The sequence below is a fragment of the Vulpes vulpes genome, chromosome 16 (assembly GCF_048418805.1).
Source record: "Vulpes vulpes isolate BD-2025 chromosome 16, VulVul3, whole genome shotgun sequence".
NCBI classification, from domain to species: Eukaryota; Metazoa; Chordata; class Mammalia; order Carnivora; family Canidae; genus Vulpes; species Vulpes vulpes.
The window spans coordinates 73811898-73838499 of record NC_132795.1 but is presented as its reverse complement, the minus strand read 5'-3'; the positions used below and the strand labels follow the sequence as shown (position 1 = coordinate 73838499).

General features: G+C 48.0%; 2 protein-coding genes across 52 annotated transcripts in view; one reads left to right on the top strand and one right to left on the bottom strand.

The window, feature by feature from the left end:
- Positions 1 to 11: 11 nt before the first annotated feature.
- OXER1 (oxoeicosanoid receptor 1) lies at positions 12 to 4184 on the top strand. Of its 2 annotated transcripts, XM_072742805.1 has the most exons (4): positions 12 to 133; positions 546 to 742; positions 2265 to 2379; positions 2550 to 4184. In XM_072742805.1, the coding sequence occupies exons 2-4, from the start codon at positions 722 to 724 to the stop codon at positions 3584 to 3586; spliced, it is 1173 nt and encodes a 390-aa protein (XP_072598906.1). In that variant the 5' UTR covers positions 12 to 133; positions 546 to 721; the 3' UTR covers positions 3587 to 4184. The 2 variants fall into 2 exon arrangements, with proteins under 2 accessions (XP_072598906.1, XP_072598907.1); XM_072742806.1 differs by having other exon boundaries at positions 546 to 4184.
- Positions 4185 to 7941: 3757 nt separating this feature from the next.
- The window catches only part of KANSL3 (KAT8 regulatory NSL complex subunit 3), a 44124-nt gene continuing 25463 nt past the window's right edge, over positions 7942 to 26602 (bottom strand). For 14 of the 50 annotated variants that reach the window (XM_025992545.2, XM_072742773.1, XM_072742757.1 and 11 more), the window contains 12 exons: positions 26271 to 26428; positions 23848 to 23911; positions 23208 to 23408; positions 22836 to 22992; positions 21245 to 21322; positions 19616 to 19807; positions 18938 to 19022; positions 18374 to 18501; positions 17190 to 17299; positions 16556 to 16778; positions 15885 to 16018; positions 7942 to 10484 (listed from right to left, as the gene is read on the bottom strand). In XM_025992545.2, the coding sequence (XP_025848330.1) occupies positions 10464 to 10484; positions 15885 to 16018; positions 16556 to 16778; positions 17190 to 17299; positions 18374 to 18501; positions 18938 to 19022; positions 19616 to 19807; positions 21245 to 21322; positions 22836 to 22992; positions 23208 to 23408; positions 23848 to 23911; positions 26271 to 26428 (1551 nt within the window). In that variant the 3' untranslated portion in view covers positions 7942 to 10463. Of the gene's footprint in view, positions 10485 to 11137; positions 11191 to 15884; positions 16019 to 16555; positions 16779 to 17189; positions 17300 to 18373; positions 18502 to 18937; positions 19023 to 19615; positions 19808 to 21244; positions 21323 to 22835; positions 22993 to 23207; positions 23409 to 23847; positions 23912 to 26270; positions 26429 to 26602 lie in introns of all 50 variants that reach the window. The other 36 variants (XM_025992540.2, XM_025992549.2, XM_072742766.1 and 33 more) reach the window with 5 other exon arrangements.

Genomic DNA, 26602 nt, shown 5'->3' with positions numbered 1-26602 from the left:
AGACAGAGAGAGAGGCAGAGATACTGGCAGAGGGAGAAGCAGGCTCCATGCGGGGAGCCCGATGTGGGAGATCCCAGGACCCCGGGGTCATGCCTTGGGCCGAAGGGAGATGCTCAACCACTGAGCCACTCAGGTGCCCTTTTTATGTGACTTTTATTTTATTTTATTTTATTTTATTTTATTTTATTTTATTTTATTTTTTATTCATGAGAGAGACAGAGAGAGAGAGAGGCAGGGACACAGGCAGAGGGGGAAGCAGGCTCCATGCAGGGAGTCCGATGCGGGACTGCATCCTGGGTCACCAGGATCACGCCCTAGGCTGAAGGCAGCACCAAACCGCTGAGCCACCCAGGCTGCCCTTATGTGACTTTTAAATATAGCACCTGTTAGGTTTTCTTCCCAGTAAAAAGTGATGTGTATTAATTGCAGAAACAAAAATACTTAAAAACACAGGATCCACCCCACCCCCGAGCTAACCCATGTTAGCACATGAAGATCATGATAACCAAAGTTGGCAGCAGGGTGGATGTCTGCTCCCCTGCTAGGTACAGGCGCCGTGTCCAAAGACTCAGAGGGCTCCTGGGCACACTTCGGAGTCCAGGAGTGCTGGAAGCCCCAGAGGCAGCAGTGGGTAGAGACAAAACCTGGAGCCTACAGTGGAGATCAGAGCTCGGTTTCCTAGGACTTCAGGGAGAAATCCAGAAGGGGTCACGTGCGAGTAATGGAAGCTGGATCTGGATGGGTAGGTCCCCGGTTAGAGTCAAAGCTTCCTCTGGAAACGGTGGGATCTACACCCTGCCTTCCCCCACTGCAGCCTGCCAGCTCACTGTTTTGATTTGCTCCACTGGAGGGCAGATGGGAACCTGGCTTTCTGAAAGGGCTTTCGTCCTAAGGGGTGTCCGGGGCTTCACCCACTTCTCCACCCCTAAGGCATTCCTCTCCTAATCCAGAAACCCTGCAAGGTGCCCCCAGATTCCCCCAGCTCAGGACGTGAAGGCAGAGGCTGTTGAGAACTAGGGCTGCAGGAGGGTGTTGCTCTGTGCAGGAGCTGAGGACACGGGAATGTCCCAGGGAGGTCCCCTGCACGGGGCCAGGCAACCATGACAAGACAAGCTTGTCCCTCGTGCCCAGGGCAGACCTAACCTGAGAAAATAATGAAAATTAGATCTGCTGTTTTTCTGAACATTAGCTTTGTGCTAGAGAATTCCCTAAGAGTTTTAGGAAACAAGCAGCTCTTTTCCAAACAAGGCCTGTCTGCATTCAGAGCTCAGGTTGGTGGTCTCACCACCCTGCACCTCGTGGTCACAGCCTGTCCCAGCCTGTCTCCCTCAGCCTCAGCCCGACGGGAGTCCAGGACGGAGGAGAGGCCCGGAGGCTCTGAGAGAGAAAGAGGCCAACAGCCCCTGTGCCTAAAGCCCAGCTGGCGAGGCGGGTCTTGTCAGGTCCTACAGCCTGGAACTGCAGCCTCCCTTGGTGCTGTCCCAGGTCGTCGGGAGCCTGAGGCCCCATGGGCTCCTGAGAACACCTCGCAGTGGACAGCAGGACTTGCGTCTTGTCTGAAGACAGCCCTGGCCTCTACTGCCCTGTCTGTAGCGAAGGGCGGGTGGGGATAGGTGGAGCGGACGGTGGACGGGGCATTTCAGAGGCTCTCAGGATTGTTCTGTCTGGGGCAGAAGCCCCTGGTCCCAGGTCAGTAGAAACTGGCAGGGGAGCCCTCCACGTGTGGAGGCCTTTCGTGGTGCACATGGACTTCAGGCCATCGGGGATCTGGGAGTAACTACAGCAGGCTGACAGGCCACCAACAGGCTTATTCCACGAGGCCGTGAGCACCATGGTCCCCGTGTTGGCTGGACTGGGACAATGTCCTGTTGGCTCCACACTCTGCTGCCGGGGCTGGTGGGGGCAGGGAGGCAGCTGCTCAGTCTGTCCATATGATGGGGGTAAGTAAGGGAGTATAGGGTGGCCTGCGTGATGCCAAGAGCTATGGGTGGCCAGGACCAGCTCCGGCCTCCAGGCAAGCAAATGTGTGACCCCTCAGGGCTGCGGACACTCTTCCCCACCTCACCCCAGCTGGGCCTCCCTCCCACCTCAGGGTCTCCCTGGGCCTCTGTTTCACCCCTGCTGAGCCCTGTTCTCCTCCTCTGCCAGGGGCAGCACAGACTCCCCCCACCCCCCTTCAGCAACCTCTGTGGCCAGGTCACTCAGTGGTGGGGGCAGGGAGAGGGGAAGAAGGGCTGAAGGTGTTCCCCTTTGCCTGTAAACAGACATGCTGGGTGTTTCTCAGTGGCTGCAAAGATGCTGATGAAAACCCCAGGATATTGAGTCATTGTGGTGGCCAGCTGATAGCATCATTCCACTTTGCCCTGAACATCTCACAGGGTAGGAAGCCTGGAAGCTTCTCTCAGGTCCATGGCCCAAGCAGCCCATGGAATCTCATAACCTGAGCTCTTCCTCTCCCCTCCTTTCCCTCCCTCCCTCCACTCTCCCTGCCTCCCTCCCCCCCTCCCGCCCTCCCCTCCTCTCTTCAACTCCTTCTGCCTTCACCACAGACTTGGGGGCCCCCGGAGAGGCCTTGGGTTCCTGCCTCCCAGCCTCCTCCCACATGGTGTCTGCCTTCCTGGCGCCAATCCTGGGTGTGGAGTTTGTCCTGGGCCTGCTGGGCAACAGCTTGGCTCTCTTCATCTTCTGCTTCCACACGCGGCCCTGGACTTCCAACACGGTGTTCCTGGTCAGCCTGGTCGTTGCTGACTTTCTCCTGATCATCAACCTGCCCCTGCGCGTGGACTACTACTTCCTGCACGAGCACTGGCGCTTCGGAGCCACCATCTGCAAGCTCAACCTCTTCATGCTGTCCACCAACCGCTCGGCCAGCGTGGTCTTCCTCACGGCCATCGCCCTCAACCGCTACCTGAAGGTGGTGTGGCCCCACCACGTGCTGAGCCAGGCGTCCGTGTGGGCTGCCGCCAAGGTGGCCGCGGGGCTCTGGGGGAGCATCCTGCTCCTCAACGGGCACCTGCTCCTGGCCGCCTACACCGACCACTCCTGCCTCAGTTACCGGCTGGGAGCAAAGCCCTCGGCCTCAGTCCGCTGGCACCAGGCACTGTTCCTGTTGGAATTCTTCCTGCCCCTGGCGCTCATCCTCTTTGCCATCGTGAGCATCGGGCTTACCATCTGGCGCCGCAGCCTGGGTGGCCAGGCGGGCCCGCAGAGAGCCGTGCGCATGCTGGCCGTGGTGGTGGCTGTCTACACCGTCTGCTTCTTGCCCAGCATCATCTTCGGCTTGGCTTCCATGGTGGCCTTCCGCCTGCGTGCCTGCCACGCCCTGGCCGTGTGCACACAGCTCTTCCATGGCTCCCTGGCCTTCACCTACCTCAACAGTGTCCTGGATCCTGTGCTCTACTGCTTCTCCAGCCCCAGCTTCCTCCGCCAGACCCGGGCCCTGCTGGGCCTCTCCCAGGGCTGGCAGGGCCCAGCAAGTGACGAGAGCTCCTACCAGCCCTCCACCCGGCGCTGGGGGACCTCCAGGAAGGCGAAGGCTACGAACAAGCTACGGGAGGAGGTCTCGCTGGAGGGCCCACTAGAGTAAGAAGCACCCCTCTCCCCCATCCCAGGACTGGCGGTTAACGGAGCCGCAGGAGTAAGGATGGCCTGGCTCTGACCTAGAGGGATAAGGTTGCCAGCACAGGGCGCCTCAACCAACTGGACATCTGTAGGAGCCAAGTGGGTGGCAGGGGAAGGGAAGGGAAGGGCCTTGACCTTCCAGAGTAGTGTGTCCCAGACGACATCCCCAGAGCACAGGGAAGAGCACGATGGCAGGTGGAGACAGGCAGGGGCTGCGGCAGCTCCACTCCAGGCCAAGGGCCACACAGCCGCCAGTCCAAGGGCCAGAATGGGTTGACTGTGAGGGCACAAGTCCTGCTTTGGAAATTGGACAGCCATGTTTTCTGCCATCTCCAAATTCTCCCTTTCAATGCTAATTAACTTCCTTTTGAAAATGTAGGCTTGGGGCACCTGGGTGGCTCAGTCAGTTAAGTGTCTGCCTTCGGCTTAGGTCATGATCCCAGTGTCCTGGGACGGAGCCCCCCTGCATCCCGCATAGGGCTCCCTGCTCAGCGCGGGATCTGGTCTCTATGTCTCTCACTTTCTCTCTCAATAAATAAAATCTTAAAAAAGAAAGAAAAAAAGAAAAATGGAAGTTTGCCTCAGCTGTTCTAAGAAAAACCAAAGAAATGTCTTTGGGCCCATCTGGCCCTGGGGTCAATAGGATTCAAAGTGAGTGCCCCAAGATGAAGGGGATCTCTGATGACAGTGAAGAGACCACTCAGGACATCATACTTCCACATTGCCCCTGGAGCCCTGCAGTATCCTTCTAGGCAGAATGCTTTTCCGGGTCATAGGAAGGGCAGCTCATCTGGATCCCTGGGAGGCCCCTGCTCCTCTCTGCAGTCCCCTTCTGCAGTCCTTCAGGTCTTGCCCAGGGCACCCAGAACCCATCGTGCTCTCCCCTGGGACAACAAGCTCTTTCACCCACTAAGTTACCTGCTCCATCCGGGTCAGGCTCCTGGCTCAGCTCAGGTTCCCTCCCACGACTTTCCTCAGCCCCGAGTACCCTTCCCCGGCCTTGGAACCTGTGGTGCCCATAACCTGACCAGGACAGGACCTTGGCAGAGGACAGGGGCCTCAGAGTCACAGGGCTGGAACTGGTTCTCCACTCTTCACCTCAGCCTCAGGCCTCTAGATCTCAGGTAGAGGGTCTGATAAGGGGACCAAATCCCCTTTCCCCAATTCCCTTTGGAGTTTTAATCTAAATCCAACGCTCTCATATCATAGACAGAGATACTCTCCCCCTGTTAGAAGTCCTCAGGAATGGAGGCCAAAGCCTAGGAGTCACTTGTGCCCAGGGAGGGAGGCACCAGGAGCAATGCAGATGTTGGGGTGGAAGATGGGGAACATGTCGGGTGGAGGGAGGTAGACTGGGGGACAATACGTTGGATGGATCCTGGGACCCATCTCCCTGGTGCGTCTCGGGCCTGCTTTCCTTTTCTGAAAACTCACCAGCTGCTCTCAGAAACTCAGACAGAAGCAGAGAATTCAAAGCAAGTGTGTGTTGGCTGGGTCCCTGCAAGGTGCTTCCTCATGTCTCCCTCATGTCTCTCTTCCCCTCCACAGCCCCCTGCTCCACGTCTCCCTTCCTGTTGTTGCTTCTTGACCCTGGTAGAGCCACTCCTAGGGACTCCCCACTTCTCCACGCTCTGCTGTGGGGAGGAGCGAGCCAAGTCTGGGCCAACCCCACCTCAGCCTGAGATTTGTAACTGCCAAGGAAGACTGGAGGCTGGGGACTGTGCACTTTCTCGTGGAGCCCCAACCCCAGGGTGCTAACACACACTGTGTAAACACCAGGCACTTTCCATCTGGTGCCATCTCTTCCCACATTTCTACCTGCCTGGGCTCAAGGGGGCTCTATGGGCAAGTGGGGCTCCATGTTCCACCATCTTCTCTTCATAGGCTTCTTCTCATCTACTGCACCACTGTGTTCACTCACCCACTCAGCACCTGGGCTCACTTGCCCTTCCCTCACTCCCCTAAATGGTTCCTGTGGCTTGTGTGCAGTGCTGTCTCTCCCCTTGAGGAGTCCTGGGGTAGAGACCTGTCAGGGTTTGGGCCCACTCCCAACCTGCTCAGGATCTTCCTTGCCCCTCATTTTAATGTTAAGGACTGCTCCCTCCTTCACAAGCTGGGCCATCCCATCCTTCACAAAGCGCTCTCCACAGGGAGTCTGGATGTCCTGGGAGAGAAGCTGCGATTCAGGCTGCCTCCACGTTCTCCCTGCAAGGAAGGCCCTGGTCCTAACCTTGGTCCTGACCTAGTTCTCCATCTGTCAAGTGGGAACAGTGATTCTGGCTCTTACCCAACTCCAGTGGCCGGAGATGGAAACAACTGATATGCCAGAGTGCTGAGGAAGGTAGTTATTACATGGTAAGGGAGGAGAAGGAATGAAAAGAGGAGGAGGAGGAGACGAAGGCAAACAGTGTTGGAAGTGTAGGTTTTCCACAGGTGGGAGAGGGAGGGGGTGGCACCCACGGTGGTAACTGGCGAGCTGGAGGAAGGCTGAGTTAAGGCCTCGTTTCCTACATTTGGGTTCCAAGCAGCATGTTGGTCCCTTGGGTGAACTGCACTCATCTGTGTGAATTTGGGGCAGGGCCTTCTCTTCTCTCTAATGTTCCCTGAAAGATGAGAAATGGCATCCAGGACTTTACTCTGTGGACTTCTCTGCAGGAGGACAGCAGGCACAGCTGGGCCAATGGCCCATAGCCACTCATTATCCAGCATTTACTGGACTCCCACCAAGGGCCACACAGTAAGCTACAGAGGCAGATAATCCGACTCTGACCTTGACCTCTCCAGGCCAAGCCTGGGAAAGATTTTTTTTTTAAGACTTTTTATTTATTCATGATAGACTTATATAGAGAGAGGCAGAGACACAGGCAGAGGGAGAAGCAGGCTCTATGCAGGGAGCCCAATGCGGGACTCGATCCAGGGTCTTCAGGATCACACCCTGGGCCAAAGGCAGGCGCTCAACCACTGAGCCACCCAGGGATCCCTCCTCTGGGAAAGATTTGATCTGCAAATGCATCAAATGTAACCCAATGTTTTGGAGGTAGTAATGCGTAGCCAGGAGCACATAAGAGCTAACTGCCTGTGTCAGCAAAGTGATGCATACAAGCTCAATCCCAGAGGATAAGGAAAGTAGCAAAGCGAAGAGTGATCTCTGGCACAGCGCACAGCACTGTGAGAAAAGCTGGCATGCAGGAGAGGATGAGGAGGTCTCTGAGACAAGAGAGGAAGTGGCCTGGGCACAGAGTTAGGGACAGGGAGGAATGCAGGCTCAACCAACTAGGCTTGCCACATTCAGAACGTGACCCAAAAGACAGACCAGTTATCTCCACAGTGGGCCCTATAGCTGCAAACTCCTGTAGTGGCAGGATCAAAACCAGCCCCTGGCAGGTGCACGGCAGTTGACGTCACAAGGCAAGTAGCAGAAACTGTCAGGCTCCCTGTCTGAATGCCTACTAAAAGCACATGCCTTTAAAACTAATGGTGGTGAATAGTTTCTGCTTCTTGCAACCATCCATCAGGACAAAAACATAAGCTTGAGGGAGATAACAAGGTAACAAAAATGTTTCTGCATTATAATTTGCTATGACCCTATACTGAATCTTTATAGTTATCACTTGAATAATCTAAACTTTGTTTCTCATTTCATCTGACTCACCCAAGTCAGCAAAACTAGAGTTGGAAGGGAAAGCAAGCACCCAGTCTCTACAACAGACAGTAGCAAGATGAGCCCATGGGCACTAGGACACTCCAAGTAGTCTACCAGAACTATGGCTTCAACCCAAAGAGGGCCCCAATGCTAAATGGAGGGACCTGGAATTCAAGGACAGGAAGATAGGTCCTCGTGGATATAAGTTCACAAATAATCTGGATGTTGGAATTCATTGATTCATCTCTAAATCTTTATTTATTTACTAGACCGGGTAGAGGTATAGATGTACAAAGGGATTTCAGCCTCTCAGGACCAAGGGCAAGGGACCCTAACTACTAACTCAGGCCCAGCTGAGAGTACCCCCCAGGGCTGCAGAGATCACAGGAAGGCATCATCTCACCTCCTGGGCTAATGTCCATTCCTGTGTCCCATCTCAGAACCTCAGCACAGTGCAGAGAATGGACAGTGGCAGCAGACAGCCTGGTTGTAGTTCTGCTTCTGTCACTTCCTGCTGTTTGACTTCTCTGTGCCTCTGTTTCCTCGCCTGTACCCCCTCATGGCATAGGGCATCAGTGAGCCCTATGTGGCATGACCACAGGACCTGAGCTTCTATTTTCTGTGCCACTTCAATGAGTGGTTATCAAAACAAACATGAGAAGTCAATGTAAGACAAGTTGAAGAAATCCAAAGTTGCTTTTATTTTTTTAATTGTTTTTGCTAATGTAAGAACAGAATCGAGACAGCTCAGCTCTATAACTTGCCCACCCCAAGATTGTTCTACCGGTAGAGCCAAGAACAGGTAGGAGATCTTCCTCCATCAGTGACCTCTTCTTAAAGCACAAGGACATCTTCCATAGGGCATCAACATGCACCTGTCATGTTGAATGTCAAGAATTTAACTAAAGCTTTCTTGATCCTTCTACATTCTCAGCCAGTAGTATTGCCTTCTGAGGTTATGGACTCCAGGTCTGACTCATGATAGGTAGAAGCTTCCTTTCACATTTCGAGAAGACTGGGTGCAGAAGTGTGGAGTTGAAGAACATAACTCTATGGACTTCAACCACCTCCCCCTTTAGCCTGTCCCTCCAAGGTGAACATGAGTCAATGTTCTTATAACTCCCCTTTACAGGTTTGGCTTTCTTCAAGGTATACAACTCAAGCCTCATCCATGGAAAGCATAATAGGGTTTACACAAACACAGGACAATGCATTAGTTTCTCCTTTGGCCCCAGCATAGACTAGGCCAGCATCTTTTAGAAGCAACCACTCTAGCACGGTCTAGGCCATACTCCTAAGCCATGAATGAGTTGTTCAGGACCCTCTGTCTGTCCTAAACGATTCCTAAAAGCTTCACAAAGTCTCAGTCTTACTGTCCTTGGTTTCTATTGTTGTATAATCCTACCTGTAAAGCTACTAAACCCCTGACCCACGGATGCCTCTTTCAGAGTTCATATCTTCCTCAAACTTACTAAATGAATTTCTGAAAACAGTTACCTACCAGCTAATGAGAGAACAAAGCTAATTTTGTGCAAATCACTGCTGAGACCAGCTCTGCAGGAGGTCAGGGAGGGAGGGCCTGGTGTTCAGGATGCTCTTTCTATGTCTATCACACATAGCCCCTCCCTGCCCACAGCACCCCTTTCTGCCTTGTCTCAGACTCCTACACAAGAGGTTCTCTCTCCTGGCTTCCAGTTAGACAGGCAGGTAAAGCTCTTGGACTTCAGACAGACAGCCCGGTTTGCATATATGTTACACCACTGGTGAGGACCCTGGACCACTGCCATGGCATGCTGTGGACCCTCCTGCCTACAGATACTGAACAGAGTTAGAGTCACATCTGGGTTGCTCTATTTATTGTCACCTTGACTGGAAACATTGTAGAGTACGGAAGGGCAGGCAACCTGATCTGGAGGACAGGTATGACACCAAATCTAAAACTACTTTGGTGTACAAGTATTGTGAGGACATAAGGAGGGGTTCAGAGCTCCATCTTCAGTGATCACTTCTCCAGGGCTCAGGCTGGTACCAAAAGCCCCACACAGTAGAGTCAATGCCAATAACCTTCCCACTTCTAAGCAAGAAGACAAGAAGGTGCATGGAACGGAAATAGAAACACTAAAGCGTGGCCTTGATCATCCTGATGCCAGAACTTCCTGGGACAGTCAAGATGTTAACTTAGCTGTTTCCGTTTCACTTCCAAGCACTGGAGATGGCAATTTCAGGGGTTGGGGGTTTCTTCCCTGTAACTTGGCAAATTCTTCTCATCTCCATATCGAATCAACAGTTCCTTAAATACTAGGTGCAAAGCCTCATGCACCAAGTTTTCTCCACAGAACTTACTGGCACATCCTTTAAGCCTCTTCCATTTGTTCCATTCCTCTTCTTCAGCCTTTCTAGACCTGTAAGTTTTCTGAATATAGAGGAAATCCCCAAAGCCATGATGAAAAAAAAAAGAAAGTGGCCAGGCCATCTTTCACTTCCTGGCAACAGCTGCTCCCCATCTATAGTGACCAAAGGGATTGAAAGATAACAGCCCAGTCCTCTTTACTTTATCATGGGTTTGAACTTAGGAGTGCCCAGGTCTCAGCAGGTTACTCAGTATCTGATGTGGTTCTTAAGAGGGAGAAGCTTCATGGGCACATTCTCCCATGGCTGCTCAGGGAAAGCAACAGTGATGTCCGAAACCAGCCCTCTGGTACTTCACAACTGTCGGTAGGCCAAGATGATCTGGTCCTCAGCAAAAGGCTCTCAATTCTAACTCCCTAAAAGCCCCAGAGCATGTGGACATCTCCTCCCAACGTGGCACGGGGGCGGCACAGACTTCCCAAAGGAACTCCTTTATTAAATGTAGTGAGCAGTCCAACACTGCTACTTGGGTCAAGTCACAGCTAATGCCGGAGAAGAAGTGCCTCTGATTCATGCACAGCCAGATCTGCAGAGAAACCTGATGATTCCAGGACACAGACCCATAGATGCCAGAGGACAGTGTTCCCCTTGCTGGTGCTGTATCACCTAGCCTAATGGTTTCATGAGACCCTGAGGCCCATTCTGAAGACAGATGGCAGGGAGGCAAAAATGGAGGTCTTAAGAGGTCTTCAGACAAGTGGACGGCTCAGCAGAACAGCACATGTGCCCAGGGCTCACTGCACGGCAGCCATCACCAACCTGGTAAAGGAGGCTATATCGCATGGCATCTTCAGGGTCCTGGAGGCAGGCGCTATGCAGGAGAAGGAGGAAATAGGAGTTAAAACTTTGCCAGGTTAGCACACCCAGGACCTCTGACCCAATCACTCCAACTCCTGAGAATTTATTCCAAAGAAGTAATTCTCGATATGGGAAAAAACTGAATGCATAAGGGACCTAGCAGCCAAGTGACTACCAGATGTGGACTCTGCAGTCAGAGACCCACCTCTACCACTTTTTAGGGCAAGTGATGAATGCTCTCTGAGCCTCTTTTTCCCCATTTATAAAACGTAATGACAGGGCAGCCGGATGGCTCAGCGGTTTAGTGCTGCCTTCGGCCCCGGGTGTGATCCTGGAGACCCAGGATCGACTCCCTGCATGGAGCCTGCTTCTCCCTCTCCCTGTGTCTCTGTCTCTCTTTCTCTCTCTCGATCTGTGTCTCTCATGAATAAATAAATAAAATCTTAAAAAGAAAAACATAATGACAGCCATTACTCCCCAGGGATGTTGTGAGATCAAATGAGATGATCTGCATAAAGCACCTCAAGTATAATGAGTTCAACTACAAAGGTTAGCTCTTATTATTATGCATAAGACAAGGAAGAGAATGCAGGGAAAAAGACTGAACTGTTAAGAGTGACAGAGTTGAAGGGAAGTTTTCTATGATCATTGGTTTTTAGGTCTTACCCATTTTTTAGTTGTTACGGAGGATGGATGCCATGAACTGTTGAGCCCTGTAGCTTAGGGAAAAAAAGTAAGGTAGAAAGAGTTGGCCTTTTTTCACCAGGGTTTTCTCCAGTTTTCTAGACTTCACCTTTGTAAAATTCCTAAGAGGTCTCTGAGAATGCAGAAAATGGGGGAAGATGGAGGGCACAGGAGAGGGTTTGACAATCAAACCTTAAAGGATCTGCCTACATTTGTTCACCCTGCCCAAAGGCAGGTCTGTACACAGATTTTATTTGTGGTCCTGATTAGGAATAAAACTGAGAGAGTGAGTCTGCCTGCCCAGGGGCCACTGCGAGGGTGGCAGGGATGCATGCCCCCTGGCTGGGCAGACCACAGTGTGACCCGAGGGGAAAAAGACCACAGGCAAGGAGTCCATACTCAGGACTCTGAAGCAGGACACAACACAGTCTCTGTCTCTTATCTTTCTCGGACAGCTTTTCAGCTGTAAAGAATACATAAGAGTCCAGTTCCGTAAAAGACACACACAGTAAATATTTATCAGTGCCAGAAACAAAACAGATAATTAAGTACTTGTACAACCTTAGGGAAGTCTAGCCAGTGTTTATAATCTTTTTCTTTTTCTTTTTCTTTTTTTTTTTAAATTTTTTTTAAATTTTATTTATTTGTGATAGGCACACAGTGAGAGAGAGAGAAGCAGAGACACAGGCAGAGGGAGAAGCAGGCTCCATGCACCGGGAGCCCAACGTGGGATTCGATCCCAGGTCTCCAGGATCGCGCCCCGGGCCAAAGGCAGGCGCCAAACCGCTGCGCCACCCAGGGATCCCCTCTTTTTCTTTTTCATTCTATCCATATCGTAGTATGCAACCCAAAACTAAAAAAGGATTATTTTTTCCAATATAAATACCATCATCACACATAAAAAGGTTAACAATTCCTTAATATCAACAATTACCCAATGTTCATATTCCAATTGTCTCATAAACATCATAAATGGGTGGTTTGTTTCTTAACATTTAAAAATTCAACTTCCTAGGGCGCCTGGCTGGCTCAGTTGGTAGAGGTATCCCAACTCTCGAATCTCAGGATTATGAATTCAAGCCCCACGTTGGGTGGAGAGATTACTTAAAAATAAGATCTTAAAAAAATAAAAACAAAAATATGAAATAAAATTTCAACTTCCAAAAGTCTGAGGAGATTCCTAGACAGCTCCTATTAATCAATCCAACCACAATAATCACTAACTCAAGCCAACCTCCTCACTAGACCAGATAAGAAAAACAAAACCCAGAGAGAATAGGTGATTTTTGCCCAGGATTGCACAGCTGGCTAAAGACAGAGGGTCTGACCCATAGCTCTTTTCACACAATCTGGTAGTATGAACACTGAGATAACCATTAGATACTTCGGAGTCAGAAAATCTTAATCTAATAATCCTTTCTCTGCAACAAGACAATCACCACTAGAACCCTCCTAGTAATTATAAAAACTAAGCTCTCAAGTTAATACCACCAGGTCGGAAGTCAGGTCTTGATCTTTATTCTGTGCTTCAACTTACCCATGTAAAATGATTTCTCAATGAGCTCTATCTAGCCTCTTCTCAACTAGCTCCCCCAGGCTGCAGCAAGCTGAAGAGGACCACTAACAAAGGAGTAAGGTATCACATGGTGGGGATATGTGTTCTAGTTGAACACATATCATCAATGTGGTATCAACAAAGGTCAAGACTACCTGCAAATAGGCCCAAAAAGCTTTATAATTGCCAACAAGCTGTCAAGGAACTCATAATTTTTGCACTGTATGTTTTAGAATATGAGAAAAAAACACCTCCATCTCACTCTGTAAGGATAGAATTAACCCCTTTATACAACTGGACAAGGATAGCACATTCACACAAAAGCAGAGGTGGATGGGAAGAAAAAGTATATGCCAATCTCACATTAAACACAAAGAGACCAAAATCCTAAGTAAAATAAAAGCAAATCCAAAGAGTAGATATGTTTTCTTTCTGAAACACTTGACTTTTTTTCTCTTGTTCTCTTTTGATTAGGTTTTGTTTCCTACGTGTGCACAACACAAATATACTGGAGTATATATGAAAAAGAGAATAGGATATATTGGATAAGCTACTGAATCTGGATTCCGGAAACATACTTGACACTTGCTTAACTGGAAGACTTGCATTATCAAACAATTATATAAAACTAAAGTGAGAACAGATGGGTATGGGGTACAAAAAAAGGCATATGTGTAATAACTGAGAATGTAAGTACAGCAGACTTCAAATGAATAGGGGAAGAACGAATGGACTCTTCAATACAGTTAGATCCTTACCTTACTTAGCATAGAAAAATAAATTCCAAGTAGACTGAAAAACTAAAGGTAAATAAACAAACGCATTATAAGAAAATGTAAAAACAGTTTCTGTGTGGAATAATGAAGAGTTCTAGACATGGATGGTGGTGATGGTTGTAAAATAAATACACTTAATGCCACTGAACTATAAGCCTAAAAAAGGGCAAAATGATAAACTGTACATAAGTATGTTTTACAATTTAAAAAATAATATATAAAAAAGAAAACACAAAAAGATTATATTGTTGCAAAAAGATTATATTGTTGATCCTGGTCTCCAGGATCGCGCCCTGGACCAAAGAAGAGCTTTTTGTTTTTAAGATTTTATTTATTTATTCATGAGAGACAAACAGAGAGAGGCAGAGACATAGGCAGAGCGAGAAGCAGGCTGCTCACAGGGAGCCCAATGCGGGACTTGATCCTAGACCCCGGGATCACACCCTGAGCCGAAAGCAGACACTCAACTGCTGAGCCACCCGGGCGTCCCAGGGAAGAGCTTTCTTAAGACACAAAAACTTGAAGCTATAAAGGGATAGATTTGAAGATTTAATACATAAAAATTTTTAACGTATAGAACAAGTATCAAAGATAAGCACTTAATACTTCAATAGGAAGAAAGAAAGAAAAAAGATAAGCAGTTGATAAAGTATAATACACAACTTGTGTAATAGATAAAAGATTAACATCTGAATGTACAAAGTTGCTATAAATGAAAGTAGAGACAGAATATGGTAAGCAATTCATAAGACATACAACCTCATAAGTAATCAGGAAAATACACATTTAAACAATTTCATTTTTCATCCATCAAATTAATAAAATTTAAAATACTGATTTCCATAACTAACAAAGACATAAGAAAATAGGTATTATCATCACTGTGGCTTCAACTGTAAACCAGCAGAACCTCTGAAGGTCAATTAGCCAGCAACTAGCCGGATGTCAGATTCACGTACCCTCCACTTACTAGTCTCTAGACTGTAGAAATCTCTCAGAAACACACAAAACTCAGGAACAAGGATGTTCACTGAACCATTATTTTCTGTGTCAAAAGCAAAACAGCCTAACTCTCTATCTAACGAGATGGTGAAATACGCTCTCATACATCCACCCAGTGAAACAGGAGGCAGCTACTGACAAGAAGATAGGTTACTATGTAACCCACAGGGAAACAGGTCACAACAAGTGTTGTAAACAAAGGCTAGTTACAAAATAGTCCATATTCTGTGATCCCATTTTTGTAAAAAAACAAAACAAAACAAAACAAAACAAAACAAAAAACACACAAAACAAAACCACCACACAAACAAAACAGAAAACCAGTAAAATAACATACTTTGAATAGCAAGAAAAATCTAGAAGAATGCAAATCAAACTATTAATAGTGTATATCATCTCTGGGAGCGATATCATGGGAAATTTTCCCTTTCTAAATTATGTTATTTCATTAATGTTTGAAGTATTTAGAATAAGTACAATCACTTTTGTAATAGAAAAAAATTAACAGTAAATAAAGAAAAACACCTCCACTTTTCTCCAAAAAATGTAGAGAGAGCTAACTATGATCCCAATGAGAGCCAGGGAACAATCTCTGTATTCTCCTCTAAAGAGGAGGAGCCAGAAGATGGTCTGGAACAGCTGGGAGCTGTCACGTGTCAGAAAGGAGCCCATCCCTCAGCTCACAAACAGGACTGGTGTGGTGGCAGTGATGGGAACAGGACCAGGCATTCAGTCACAGCAGCCTGCACAGCACCCTCACCCCCACGAGGGAAGACCAGGGCTGAAACTGCATAGTGAAGGAAAGCACACCCAACACTGGACTCCCAACTCTTTTTCTCTTACCTCTCATCTTGGGGTGGCTCTCAGTTCACCCTTTAACATAAGAAACATTTTACATGAAAAGGTCACAATGGAAATCAGATCAGCTACAAGGAACTGGTGGTCTCTGTGGTTAAGAATGATAGAAACCTAGCATGTTCTACAGAGATGGCAGTAAATGCCAATGGCTAGAATGGCACAATGTTGGACAGCTGGTCAAAGAAAGGCTGTAATGAACTAACTAGCCTCGCCAACCTCTGACTGATGAAGCCAAGAATGGGAAGAGAAAAGGAATGGAGAGGGAAAGCAAACAAAACTGAAATCCTGAGCACCCCTACACCTCCGAACACAGTTACATATTTAATCCCTCTCAACAACCCAGGGAGTGCTTTGGAAGAGGAGACCCAAAGAGGTCCATGGCTTGCTCAAAGTCACAAAGCTACAAGGCCCCAGGTCTAGATCTGAATTTGATACGCCTACAAGTCCAGTGCACCAGCAGCTCCTCCAATTGGCCAGGTGACTGGCCCAAATTTCCCAACACTGGAGCCCATGTCCTCAGTCTCCCAGGCAGACTCACCTGTGAGCTGGAGGGCAGAGCCTGGGAGCTGGGCTCTTCTGTTGGGGCTGCTCCTGAGCCCATGGGGCTCAGCGTAGTGATTCGGCTCGGTTGGCCACGCAGTGTCAGAGTAATGGTGGTAGGGACTTTCAACCCTGACAGAGAGAGGGGGAAGGAAGGGTTTTAGTCATAGCCTCCACTTTCTCCTCCTGCAGAATTTCTTCACATCACACCCCACCCCTTGGCTTCCCGCCTCAGTATCCTCCCCGGCTGGGTCAGCTCCACGTTATCAGTCAGTCCAAAAGGCAACAGGAAATAGCTGTGTTCTTCCAACCTCTTTGGGGCATGGACCTACACAGCCGAATCCTTTTTTTTTTTTTTTAAATTTTTATTTATTTATGATAGTCACACAGAGAGAGAGAGAGGCAGAGACACAGGCAGAGGGAGAAACAGGCTCCATGCACCGGGAGCCCGATGTGGGATTCGATCCCGGGTCTCCAGGATCGCGCCCTGGGCCAAAGGCAGGCGCCAAACCGCTGTGCCACCCAGGGATCCCTACACAGCCGAATCCTTGAGGTCAACACCAGGACCCTGCTGAGGTGGGTTCAACATGTCTTGCTCACATAAGATGGGAAGGTCCTAGGGAAAAAGACCCATATCTAAGAGTCCCACAGCTGTCATGAGAGACTCACCTGATGCTTGGTTAGAGATCTGAGCCAGGCCAGGGAGGCTGCTTGCCAACTTAGCAAGGCCCCCATTAGTCAGCAGCTGGTGGATAGCTGTGGGCTTCCCACCAGGAGTGGCTCCCAAGGAGGAGAGAGTGGTGGCCACAGGAATGGTACGGACAATGGTGCTGGTGCCCGTGGTGATGGCACCCAGGCTCTGCATGGGGGTGGGCAACTTCACGCTGGTGGCCTGTGGGACACACAAGCCCAGGTGATCAGAAGCTATTGCCTAACAGCAACATTCAAGTGTGGAGGGCCCATAGCATTAAAGGCTATCCTATACTGTGTACCTACTACATGCAAGGTAGTCTTCCACACATTTTCCATATACTATCTTACTTAATCCTCAAAACAACCTTTGAAATACTGTTATTACCCTAATTTTACATATTCAAGGAAATAAAGATACAGAGAAGTCAAAAAACTTCCCCAAGGTCACACAGTAGTGATGGAGCCTTAACGTTTGGTAGCTCTTGGGGGTGAAGTCAGAAGGCTGGCTGTCTTGACCTAGACTCCAGACCCAGTTTCCCTGCCAAATCCAATTAAACTGAGAAGGCCTCCTCCTAACACCTGTACAGACCCATGGGAGGAAGGTGTGCACCTGTGGAGCTGGCCCTGGGGAAGGGTTTGCTGGGAGGCCAGAGGTCTTGCTGCTGATATCCTGCAAGCTGAAGCTGAGGCCTTGAAGGAGGCTGCTGGCTGATGCGGCCCCTAGGAGAGGATATAACACATGTCAGCACAGGCTCAATCTCTTATCCCAAGAGCAGCCACACTTAGCCACCCTCCACAGCCAACTAAAGTACCACTGCTCTTTTCCTGGGACATCCCCAGTGCTCTCGGAAAGATGCCAGTAAGGGCTCCCTGGGCATGCACACTGCATGCCCTCATGAAGAAAAGTATTCTGCTAGACACACTGCCTTGGGTTTGCTCCACATATCCCCACCTGCTCCAAACCACCTGTCTTATGTTTTAGACAGTTTTAGGAAAACCGAAGAGAGCTTGAACCCCACTTTTCAGAATTCTAAATTCCATCCTTTCCAGGGAAAAAGACAGCTTCTTAAGCCAAAAGAATTCCAAATACCTGATTTCATTTCACTACACAGTTGAGAGGCCACAAAGCAAAGAGGGAGGTCCTCCTGAAAGAGGACACCTCCAGAGCCTTGGCCCTTCTGGGCTCAGGTAATCAGCCATCATATGTAGGGTGAGGTGGTGAAAGCAAGGACACAAGCAGAGGCAGAAAGGTGCCTCGGTTTATTTTTTTTTTTTTTTTAAGATTTTATTTATTTATTCATGAGACACACACACAGAGAGAAGCAGAGACACAGGTAGGGGGAGAAGCAAGCTCCATGCAGGGAGCCCGACGTGGGACTTGATCCCGGGTCTCCAGGATCACACCCCGGGCCGAAGGCAGCACCAAACCGCTGAGCCACGGGGGCTGCCCGGTTTATGTTTTGTTAATGCTAGTACACCACAATCCCCAGTTTTCTGCAATCAGATATGTTTAAAAACACCACAATGAACACAATAGACACATCTCCCACCAGCTATTTCTCTTCCTTATAGTACAAGAGATACTACCTGCAGACTGGGGTATATACTCGCTGTGAATATTAAAACCAAGAACTCCCCCACCTCAAAGTTAATTCCAGGTCACATCAAGCCTCTATGAAAGCCTGCCAACTCAAGGGAACATTCTTTAGATTCAGCTGCTTTCCCAGGACCACCTCCAGCAGCAACCCAAAAGAGACTTTGCTGGGAGGCTCAGAATGCTGAGCTACCAGATACCTGGGAGGGAGCTGCCAGGAGAGGTGGCCACCAGACGGCTCTGGAGTGTGTGCAAGGCACCAGGTGCTGTGCTGCTGGACACTGAGGAGGCTGGGCTGGCTGAGACTCCCCCTTCAGAAGCACTTGACCTGGAGACAAAAACAGGAGCTCTATTATCCAAAGGTTAGAGGGAAACAGACCCTGGCAACACAGGAAGGGTTCAGAGTGGGGCCCAGCAACACTTATAGTAATGAACACTAGAACCCAGAGTTTCCTTGTCCCACCTTCCGAATTCAGTCTCTAGTCCTTCTGAAAGTCAGGCCTTAAGTTAAAACTTCAAACCAAACCTTGAAGCAATAGCTATGGGATGCTCTGCAAACTTTAAATAAAACAAACAAACAAAACAAAACAAAACAAACCTCTGAGCTAACCCCCAAAAAAAGACAAAGATCCCACTAAGAAAGAAGTCATATTTCCAAATTGACAAAACCCAACCTCCACCATCTTTCCAAGCACTAAATCAACCAGACAAAAGGTGAAGAGAAAGAAAGGAACAGAGCCAGAGAGGCCAAGAAATAGACTCACTTGGTGGTGGTGAGAAGCCCTGTGAGCTCTTTGGCCCCAGCTGAAGCCTGCCCCAGCGTCATGGTGATGGGCTTCCCTCCCACAGCTGCAAAAAAGAAAACACCAAGGTCACCAGTCAGTCCTGGCTGGCCCCTACTTTTCAGAGTTTCACAACCTAGGCTAAATGCAAAATATTATGGACAAAGACTGGTCAAAGAAAAATGAAGATCAAGTACAGTAGAGTAGGGAGAGTTGAGAGTTCTATTTTTCTTCTATTTTTTAAACTTTCTGGTATATTTTATTTATTTACTTTAAGATTTTATTTTTAAATAATCTCTATACCCAATAGGGGCTCGAACTCACAACCCTGAGATTGGGAGTCACATGCCCTACCAACTGAGCCAGCCAGGCATCCTTGGAATATTTTCTTATCTTTAACTGAAACTGGTAAAGAACAAAATATAATGATACTTTGAATGACCCCTGAGCTCCCTCTGATCCTCGTTCTGCCTCCCTGATCCTAGCTTAGATCAGGTCACTATCCATGTCTGTCCCATGTGCTACCGCATGTCCTCTCTGCTCCAGGCACATCTTACACTGAAGCAGAGGCTCAGCTGTACAGCAAGTAGTCACCAAGAGAGTAATGTTATGTGGTTTGAGACAGCTCAGTTTTTTTTAAACAGGCCAAGAAAAACTCACCTTCTGGAACTCCTCCTTGGGAAGGAGTACAAGGCCCTCCAGCTGTGTCCCCTTGGGAGATAAGGGATACCTTAATCTTCGGTCGCTTGGAGGTCTTACTGCCAGGAAGAGGACTGGAGGGATGATGGCGCTTCAGCTGGACCCTAAGATCTTCTTTCTCTGCCTCTTCCGTTTGTTCTGATGAAATGGGAACTAAGAGATGGACCTGCGGTAAGGTCTTCCACAATCCAAAAAAGCCCGAGAGACACTGACAGCACCAGCATGGGCATGACTGTGTGTCACACACAAAATCACACTTCAAAGGCAACTGCCAATGCTTCAATCCCACCTCACTCAGGTCCCACCTGTGGTACAAGGCCACCTTGCCCTTTCAGAGGATGGCCCCATTCCCATCCCTTATCCTGTTCTGGAGACAGAAGGTAGGGGGCTCTGAGTTGGTGGGAACAAAAAGAAAGGAGAAGATACCTTAACCCTGCCTACCGAAGGCCAAACAACAGAGGACTCACTACAAGGGATCGAAGCCATGCTTCCTGGACTCAATGTGGTAATTTTCCTGTTTCAGGCCCACCCCACATCACATAGCTGGGGGACAGGAAACATCCCACAAAGCAGTAGTAGAGGAGCACACTACCCAGTCCTCTCTACAGAGGAGATTTTCACAAGGCTCTCAGAGTCCTACTCTGTCCTAAGAACCCAAGGTTGAGTGTTTGGTTGCCAAATGAAGGCAACAAGAAGAATTATTGCCAGGAATTGACACTGGCTTTGAGTAGCTACTAGGTAAAGGAGCATCTTAGCCAAGACAACTTTACTGCTCCTGCCCAAAAGCAACAAGGCAACAATGGCCCATGTCACAAGTAGTCCGCAAGTCATTTGTAGTAGTACAGAGAAAGGCCAACTGTTCACACATGGCCTTCCCCCTTCACTGAATCAAACAGACTCATCTTGCACATGGCCAAGCCTCTCGGAATCTGAAGTTATCCTTCAGGCTTCCTTAGAGATTCCCTTCTCTTTAAAACCAGAAGCCCACCATAGGCCCTCTTTTTAGCATAGGCAATCAGGGGTAGGGTGGGGAGGAAAACAATAGTCCTATGAGGATAGCAGGCAGGGATGGTGCTCCTGGCCTGGGCCACGGAGAGCTACTCCAAGCCACAGGGTATAACCAGCTAAAAGAATCGCTTAGGGAATAAATGCACTGAGTAAAATCAGAATAGGAAGGCAGGTAAAAGGGAAAGGAGCTACAGGTTTTATGCTGATAAGTGGCTGGTGTGCTTGTAGCGGCCAGGATGGAAGCAGGAAACCAGAGGTGCAGGGAGAAAAACACACAAGGAAACTCAGGTTCACAGGCAATAGGCCACAGGCACATACAGGAGAAGCAGAGTCAAGAGCCACAGGAGACAAAAAAGGAAAAACCATTAGAGACAAACAAAGTATGGAGAAAAAGCAAATACTATGGAGGAGTAAGCAAAAGGAGTCAGCCAAGAAAAGAATCAGAAGACAGAAAAAGGAAAAGAGAAAAGAACAGCAGGAAACCAGAGACAAATGAGAGGCAGGATGAGGAAGAAAACAAGGAAGAAGTGGAGAGAAGCAGAGAGTAGAGCATGAAAAGGTGAGAGGAAGAGCAATACTCACCAAAGAGACAGGAGGAGGTGCCGGGAGGAAGAGCTTTCCTCACCAGCATATTTTGTTTCAGAAAAGCAGCAAACTGTGCTGGAATGAATCAGAAAGAATTACAGAATCACAGCCAGCCAGAGAAAGGAGAAAAGGAGACGGAGTAAGAAAAAGACATGAAAATGTTCTAGGAAATAGTCAACAAGGGCTTTTTCCAGAATTACTGTATGGGTTTGAAACCTGACTCCTAGCAGCTCCATGGAATCATGTATAAAATGAAAATAATAAATGTACCTGCTCATGGGGCCGTTGCCAAGACTCAATGAGCAACAGCAACTCAAGTGCCAAGAAAACAGCATAGCAGGTAGTCAGGGCTCCGTAAAAGTTAGCTATAATCATTCCCTCTTGCCTACGAGCCCTACAAAAGCCAGGGCGTTATGGCTGCTGCTCTGTGCCATGATACTCCGGGTCCCATTTCTAACCCAGATCACCAATCAGCCTTCCAGAACTCCTTAGATTTACAACTAATTATCCCCTCCAGAAGCAAGCAGACCACTGACTCTCTGTTCATCAAAAGCCTCTTGGAACATCACCCACCCTAAACTTGGCTCTGGCCACCACTTAAGAAGATCAGGTCACAGACCACCCACGTAGACCCGAGCAGCCTGGTTTTTTTTTTTTTTTTTTTTTGCCTTCAACGATCCACTCACACATGTTCCCTGTTAGCCCCACTCTTAAGAGGCCTGAGTTTAAGTCCTGATCCTTTGGCTCCACTAAAAGAAACACAGGGGAAGTGAGATCAGCTTGCTGTCACCTCTGCATATTTCTACTTGACAGCCAGCTCTTGTGCTACCTTTTTCCAAGTTCCTGAGACTTCCGATGCTGCATGCTCCTGGATACATCACCAAACACAATGCCCAAAAGGCCTAACCCTGGGGCTGTCCAATTGGACCAAAGTGGGGGCAGAGGAAGAGCTATGGTTTCCTTTTTCCTTGCTCACAAAACTCCCTTTTCTATAGCTTCAGTAGGACACTGTTCTCCAGACTCTGATCTCAACCATACAAACATTTCCCAGACTAATCTAAAGCCTATCTGGAGAAACCCCAACAAACTTCACAGAAAGTCCCGGTGTGGGAACCTTAACTCTTCAAGGGCACAACAAAGAAAGGGCATGATGCCAGCTGAGTTGCCCTGGAATCTGAGGAATAAAGCTAACCACCTTGTCCACATGACCTGAATAGTGCCCTGACTGCAGGAGTGGCTAGGCAGGGCCTAGAACAGAAGTAGCTTCCCTAATTGGGAGTCAGAAAAAAAATTTGAGGCAAGTACACACGTAGTCAGCTCATAAAACCAAACTTCCCCAGAACACCAAAGCAAAGCTATAATTAGTGGAACTATACAGCTCCACTAATGCACAGACCTTTTGTGATGTCTTACCCTTGAAAACAATCCTTGGTATTCATTGCAACCTAATTTTGTCTGGACAGAAATGTGGGAAAGGGTGCCTCTCCCATGCTCCTGGAAGAAGCTACAGATGCCAATACTTTCCAAATACCACATAACATCACTCTAAAAGATAAACTGAGGGGCCCCTGGGCCAAGGAGCCTATACCTTGGGCTTGTTTGTGGGTCAGCACAGCTTCCGTCCGCTGCACATGTCTCTTCAGGAGCTGAGAGCTCCCAATCTGACTGGACTTCTGGGCAGAGGTCACTGTGGTCACTTTGGTCTTGGGACTTGAGGTGGGGCTGCTAGATACACTGGAAAGATCCTGGGTAGGGTGAGAAGGATAAGAGCTGAGCCAGATATTTGGATTTGACCACCAATTATCAATTATTCCCCTGGAATTCCCTGGTCAGAAATCCTCCCCACTAGAACTCAAAGTACTACAGCACTGGCAAGGCAGACAAGCATCCCTAGCAAGTGAAGGAATCAACTCCACAGCTAACTTCCCTAGCAAAAGTGCTCCCTCCCTGCCTGCATCACCTCTGAGCCTGAGGGTGAGGCAGGCAGCTTGGCAGCTGGTGAGGCAGGCCGACTGCCCCGCTCAGGGACCTCAAAGGCCAAGTCTCTGCGGGCTGCATCCCGAGGCTTCTTCTTCTTCTCAGCATCCTGATCCCGAGGCTCAGAGCCCATATGCCCCTCGGCGCGAGTCAGCACTCCAGTCAGAAAGTCCACGATCTCATCCTAGTGTAAAGAGAGGCCCAGACTGCTGAGTCCTCAGTCTAGGGAACAGGAACCTCCCCGACAAGCTCAACTCAATTCAATTAACCCCAGCTTTGGCATCGGGTGTGCTGATCCCTCTCCATGCACACAGAGCCAGGCACAAACCCCAGCCTCAGCCAAAGACCAGCAGTAGCCTGCACCCTGACACCTCTATGGGGTGGCACACTGGGGTAGTGTTCCCCCATTCCTCCAATAAACCCCTTCTCTGCTGATGCTACATACAGCTTTCCCTTTCTTCCCCTCCCTTTCCCCTTTTCTTTGCTTGATTTAGTTCTACGAGAAGCCCCACTGGATACTCCCACACCCTTCTGAGCCAAAGAAATTGGCCAACGAGATCAAGGCTAAAAGGCTACAGAAAGGCAAGCCTCACTGAGAAAAACACATTAAAACAACTGTGTACCTGAATACATCTGTCCACCATGCTCTGAGTCAGCCCCTCTGATTTCTTCTTTGCTTTGCTTATTCTAAGAGACAGAGAGGAAGAAATACTTAAACATTCCATGGCATAATAATACGGGAGCAAGAATGGATTTCTCTTCTGTGTTTCTTCTTCTCTTCCTGGGCCCAGGAAGGAGGACTACGTTAGCCCTCTAGCAGGTATCACCACCTCTCTGAACCTTAGCTTCCACATCTAAAAATGGGGAATCATAACACCTCACTCATTGACTTGTGGGGATTATGAAAATAATATATGTAATGAGATCAGTAGAAGAGGAGAGGTGGTCACAGGTTAGTTCTAAAGAGATAACAGTAACTGGCCATAGATGGCTGCACTCCCCTCTTTGGAAGCTATTTTTAAAACCCCTGGCTTTTTTTTTTTTTTTTTAAGATTTTATTTATTTATTCATGAGAGACACAGAGAGAGGCAGAGACCTAGGCAGAGGGAGAAGCAGGACCCATGCAGGGAGCCAGATGTGGGATTGGGGCCCGGAACTCCAGGATCATGCCCTGGGCTGAAGGCAGACACTGAACTACTAAGTCACCCAAGAGTCCCTAAAACCCCTGGCTTCTGACAGGGGGGTGGCAGTGGGTCTCGGCAGAGAAAAAACAGGGCCCCAAGTGACAGGGTAGAGAACATTCTGAGCTTCCAAATTCTGAGATCCCAATTTACTAGCTGTTGGCCTCTGACATTGTATAGCATCCTCATCTTACAGATGAGGCCAGCAAGTCCCAGAAGTTAAGCAGTTTTTAGCATGGTTCTTAGCAAAGCAATCAAGACTAAATCGAGGTGTCCTAATTCTCAGGACAATACCCACGCACCTTGCAATCACATCTCATAAGAAGCCTCACAATATAACTCCCATTAAGGTATTCTAACCTCTCATGTTCCCTCACTGCCACTCAAAACACACACACACACACACACACACACACACACACACACACACTACCCTCCTATAGATAAGAATGTCTGAATAACCAACAAAGACAATGTATTTACAAAAAAAACACTGCTTTGAACACCGAAGAATTAGATTCTAGGCCCACAAAAAAATGGCCAAATAACAAAAACCACGACTTCTCTAAAACATCTTTGGCTAAGAAACTGACAAGACAGGTAGGAGCAGGTACTTGCTTTAAGCTCACTAGCTAAAGCAGACAAATGAAATTAAGCTCTAAGATTGAGCATATTAAAAACAAAACAAAACAAAACAAACAAACAAACAAAAACACGAAGCCCAGGTGCCCGGGTGGCTCAGCGGGTTAAGCATCTGCCTTCAGCTCTGGTCAAATGATCCCATGATCCTGGGATTGAGTCCTCCATCAGAGTCCTTGCTCAGCAGGGAGCCTGCTTTCTCCCCCTCTCCCTCTCTCTGCCTGCCACTCTCTCTGCTTGCTCTCTGTCAAATAAATAAATAAAATCTTTTTTAAAAAAGGAAGCCAACAAATGACACCACCTATTTTTCAATACATTTCATGAAATCATCATTAAAGACCCCACAGGCAGCTCGTCTTGTAAGGAGCCAGCAGCCATCTCAATGACCTAAGGTGCCCATTCTAAACTCCAGCTGTTTTGATTCCATAATATATAAAAGGATGTTTAACACAAATGAAACCTATGTTCATATACATCTTCAGTAAGATACAAAATATAAAGAAATGCCTACTCCAGTGAAAGCACAATGACCAAAACTGCATTCACTGTTTCAAATTATCTCCTTCCCACAGAGTAACTACTAATCGCAAACAGAAATATAGTAACTTGACAATGGAGAAACCTGGAAGATGCCACCTTCACACATAACAACGCCAGTGATAAGACATATCAACAACATGTATCCCCAGGGAGGATGCACTGAGGGCTTATCATCTCTGGCATTTCTGCCAGAAATGCTATGCTCAACCTAATCACAAAAAAAATTGTCAAAAACCTAAGTTGAGAGACAGCCTACAAAAAAACTGGCCAGAAGTCTTCAAAATGTCAAGATCATGAAAGACCTAGGAATATTACCAAACTCAAGGAGACAAGGCAACTAATAACAACATGTGATCCTGGATTGGATACTGGACAGAGAGAGGACATTAGTGAGGCAACTGATAGTATCTGTGTCTGTAGATTAGACAATAGTATACAATGTTAATATCTTCATTTTGATAATATACTCTGGTTATGTGAGATGTTAACATTTGGGAAATCTGAGTTAAAGGTACCTAAGAATTTTTTGTACTGTTTTTGCAACTTTTTAGAAATCTGAATTAGTTTAATATGTAAAATGGTTTCCCCTTTCAAAGAAGATTTAGTATCTAGTTATATTACCACCTCATAGGCATTCCTCCAACACTACAATATGGCTCTCTCACAGTTCTGGGGAAGCTACACACCTGAGATTATCATCAGCTCCCCCAACCACCACCAAGCTGTTCTCAGCCCGAATCTTTTCTCGGAAATCCTCCATGGCTTCGGGATGACACTGTAAGGAATTCTGCCCAATGACAAAGAGGACTGGAGTCTTCATATCCAAGAGGGGATCATCCACATCCTGAAACATGTATAGTTTTTATAATCAGCCAGTTCCTATTCACTGAGCACTGACCAGGCAAGTCTGCTGAGGGGAGTCAGCTGGGCAACGATAGTCATTAAGCACCAATTTGTGCAATGCACACCCCCCCTTATTCTCACCAGCCACTGACCCAGTAATCAGCTGCACTCCATG

Bases quoted from the DNA above. Each gene is read 5' to 3' on its own strand.
- OXER1 (XM_072742805.1), top strand. From the start codon at position 722: ATGGAAGCTGGATCTGGATGG. The intron at 743-2,264 runs GTAGGTCCCCGG...GCCTGTAAACAG, and splicing joins TGGAAGCTGGATCTGGATGG to ACATGCTGGGTGTTTCTCAG. The intron at 2,380-2,549 runs GTAGGAAGCCTG...CCTTCACCACAG, and splicing joins TGCCCTGAACATCTCACAGG to ACTTGGGGGCCCCCGGAGAG.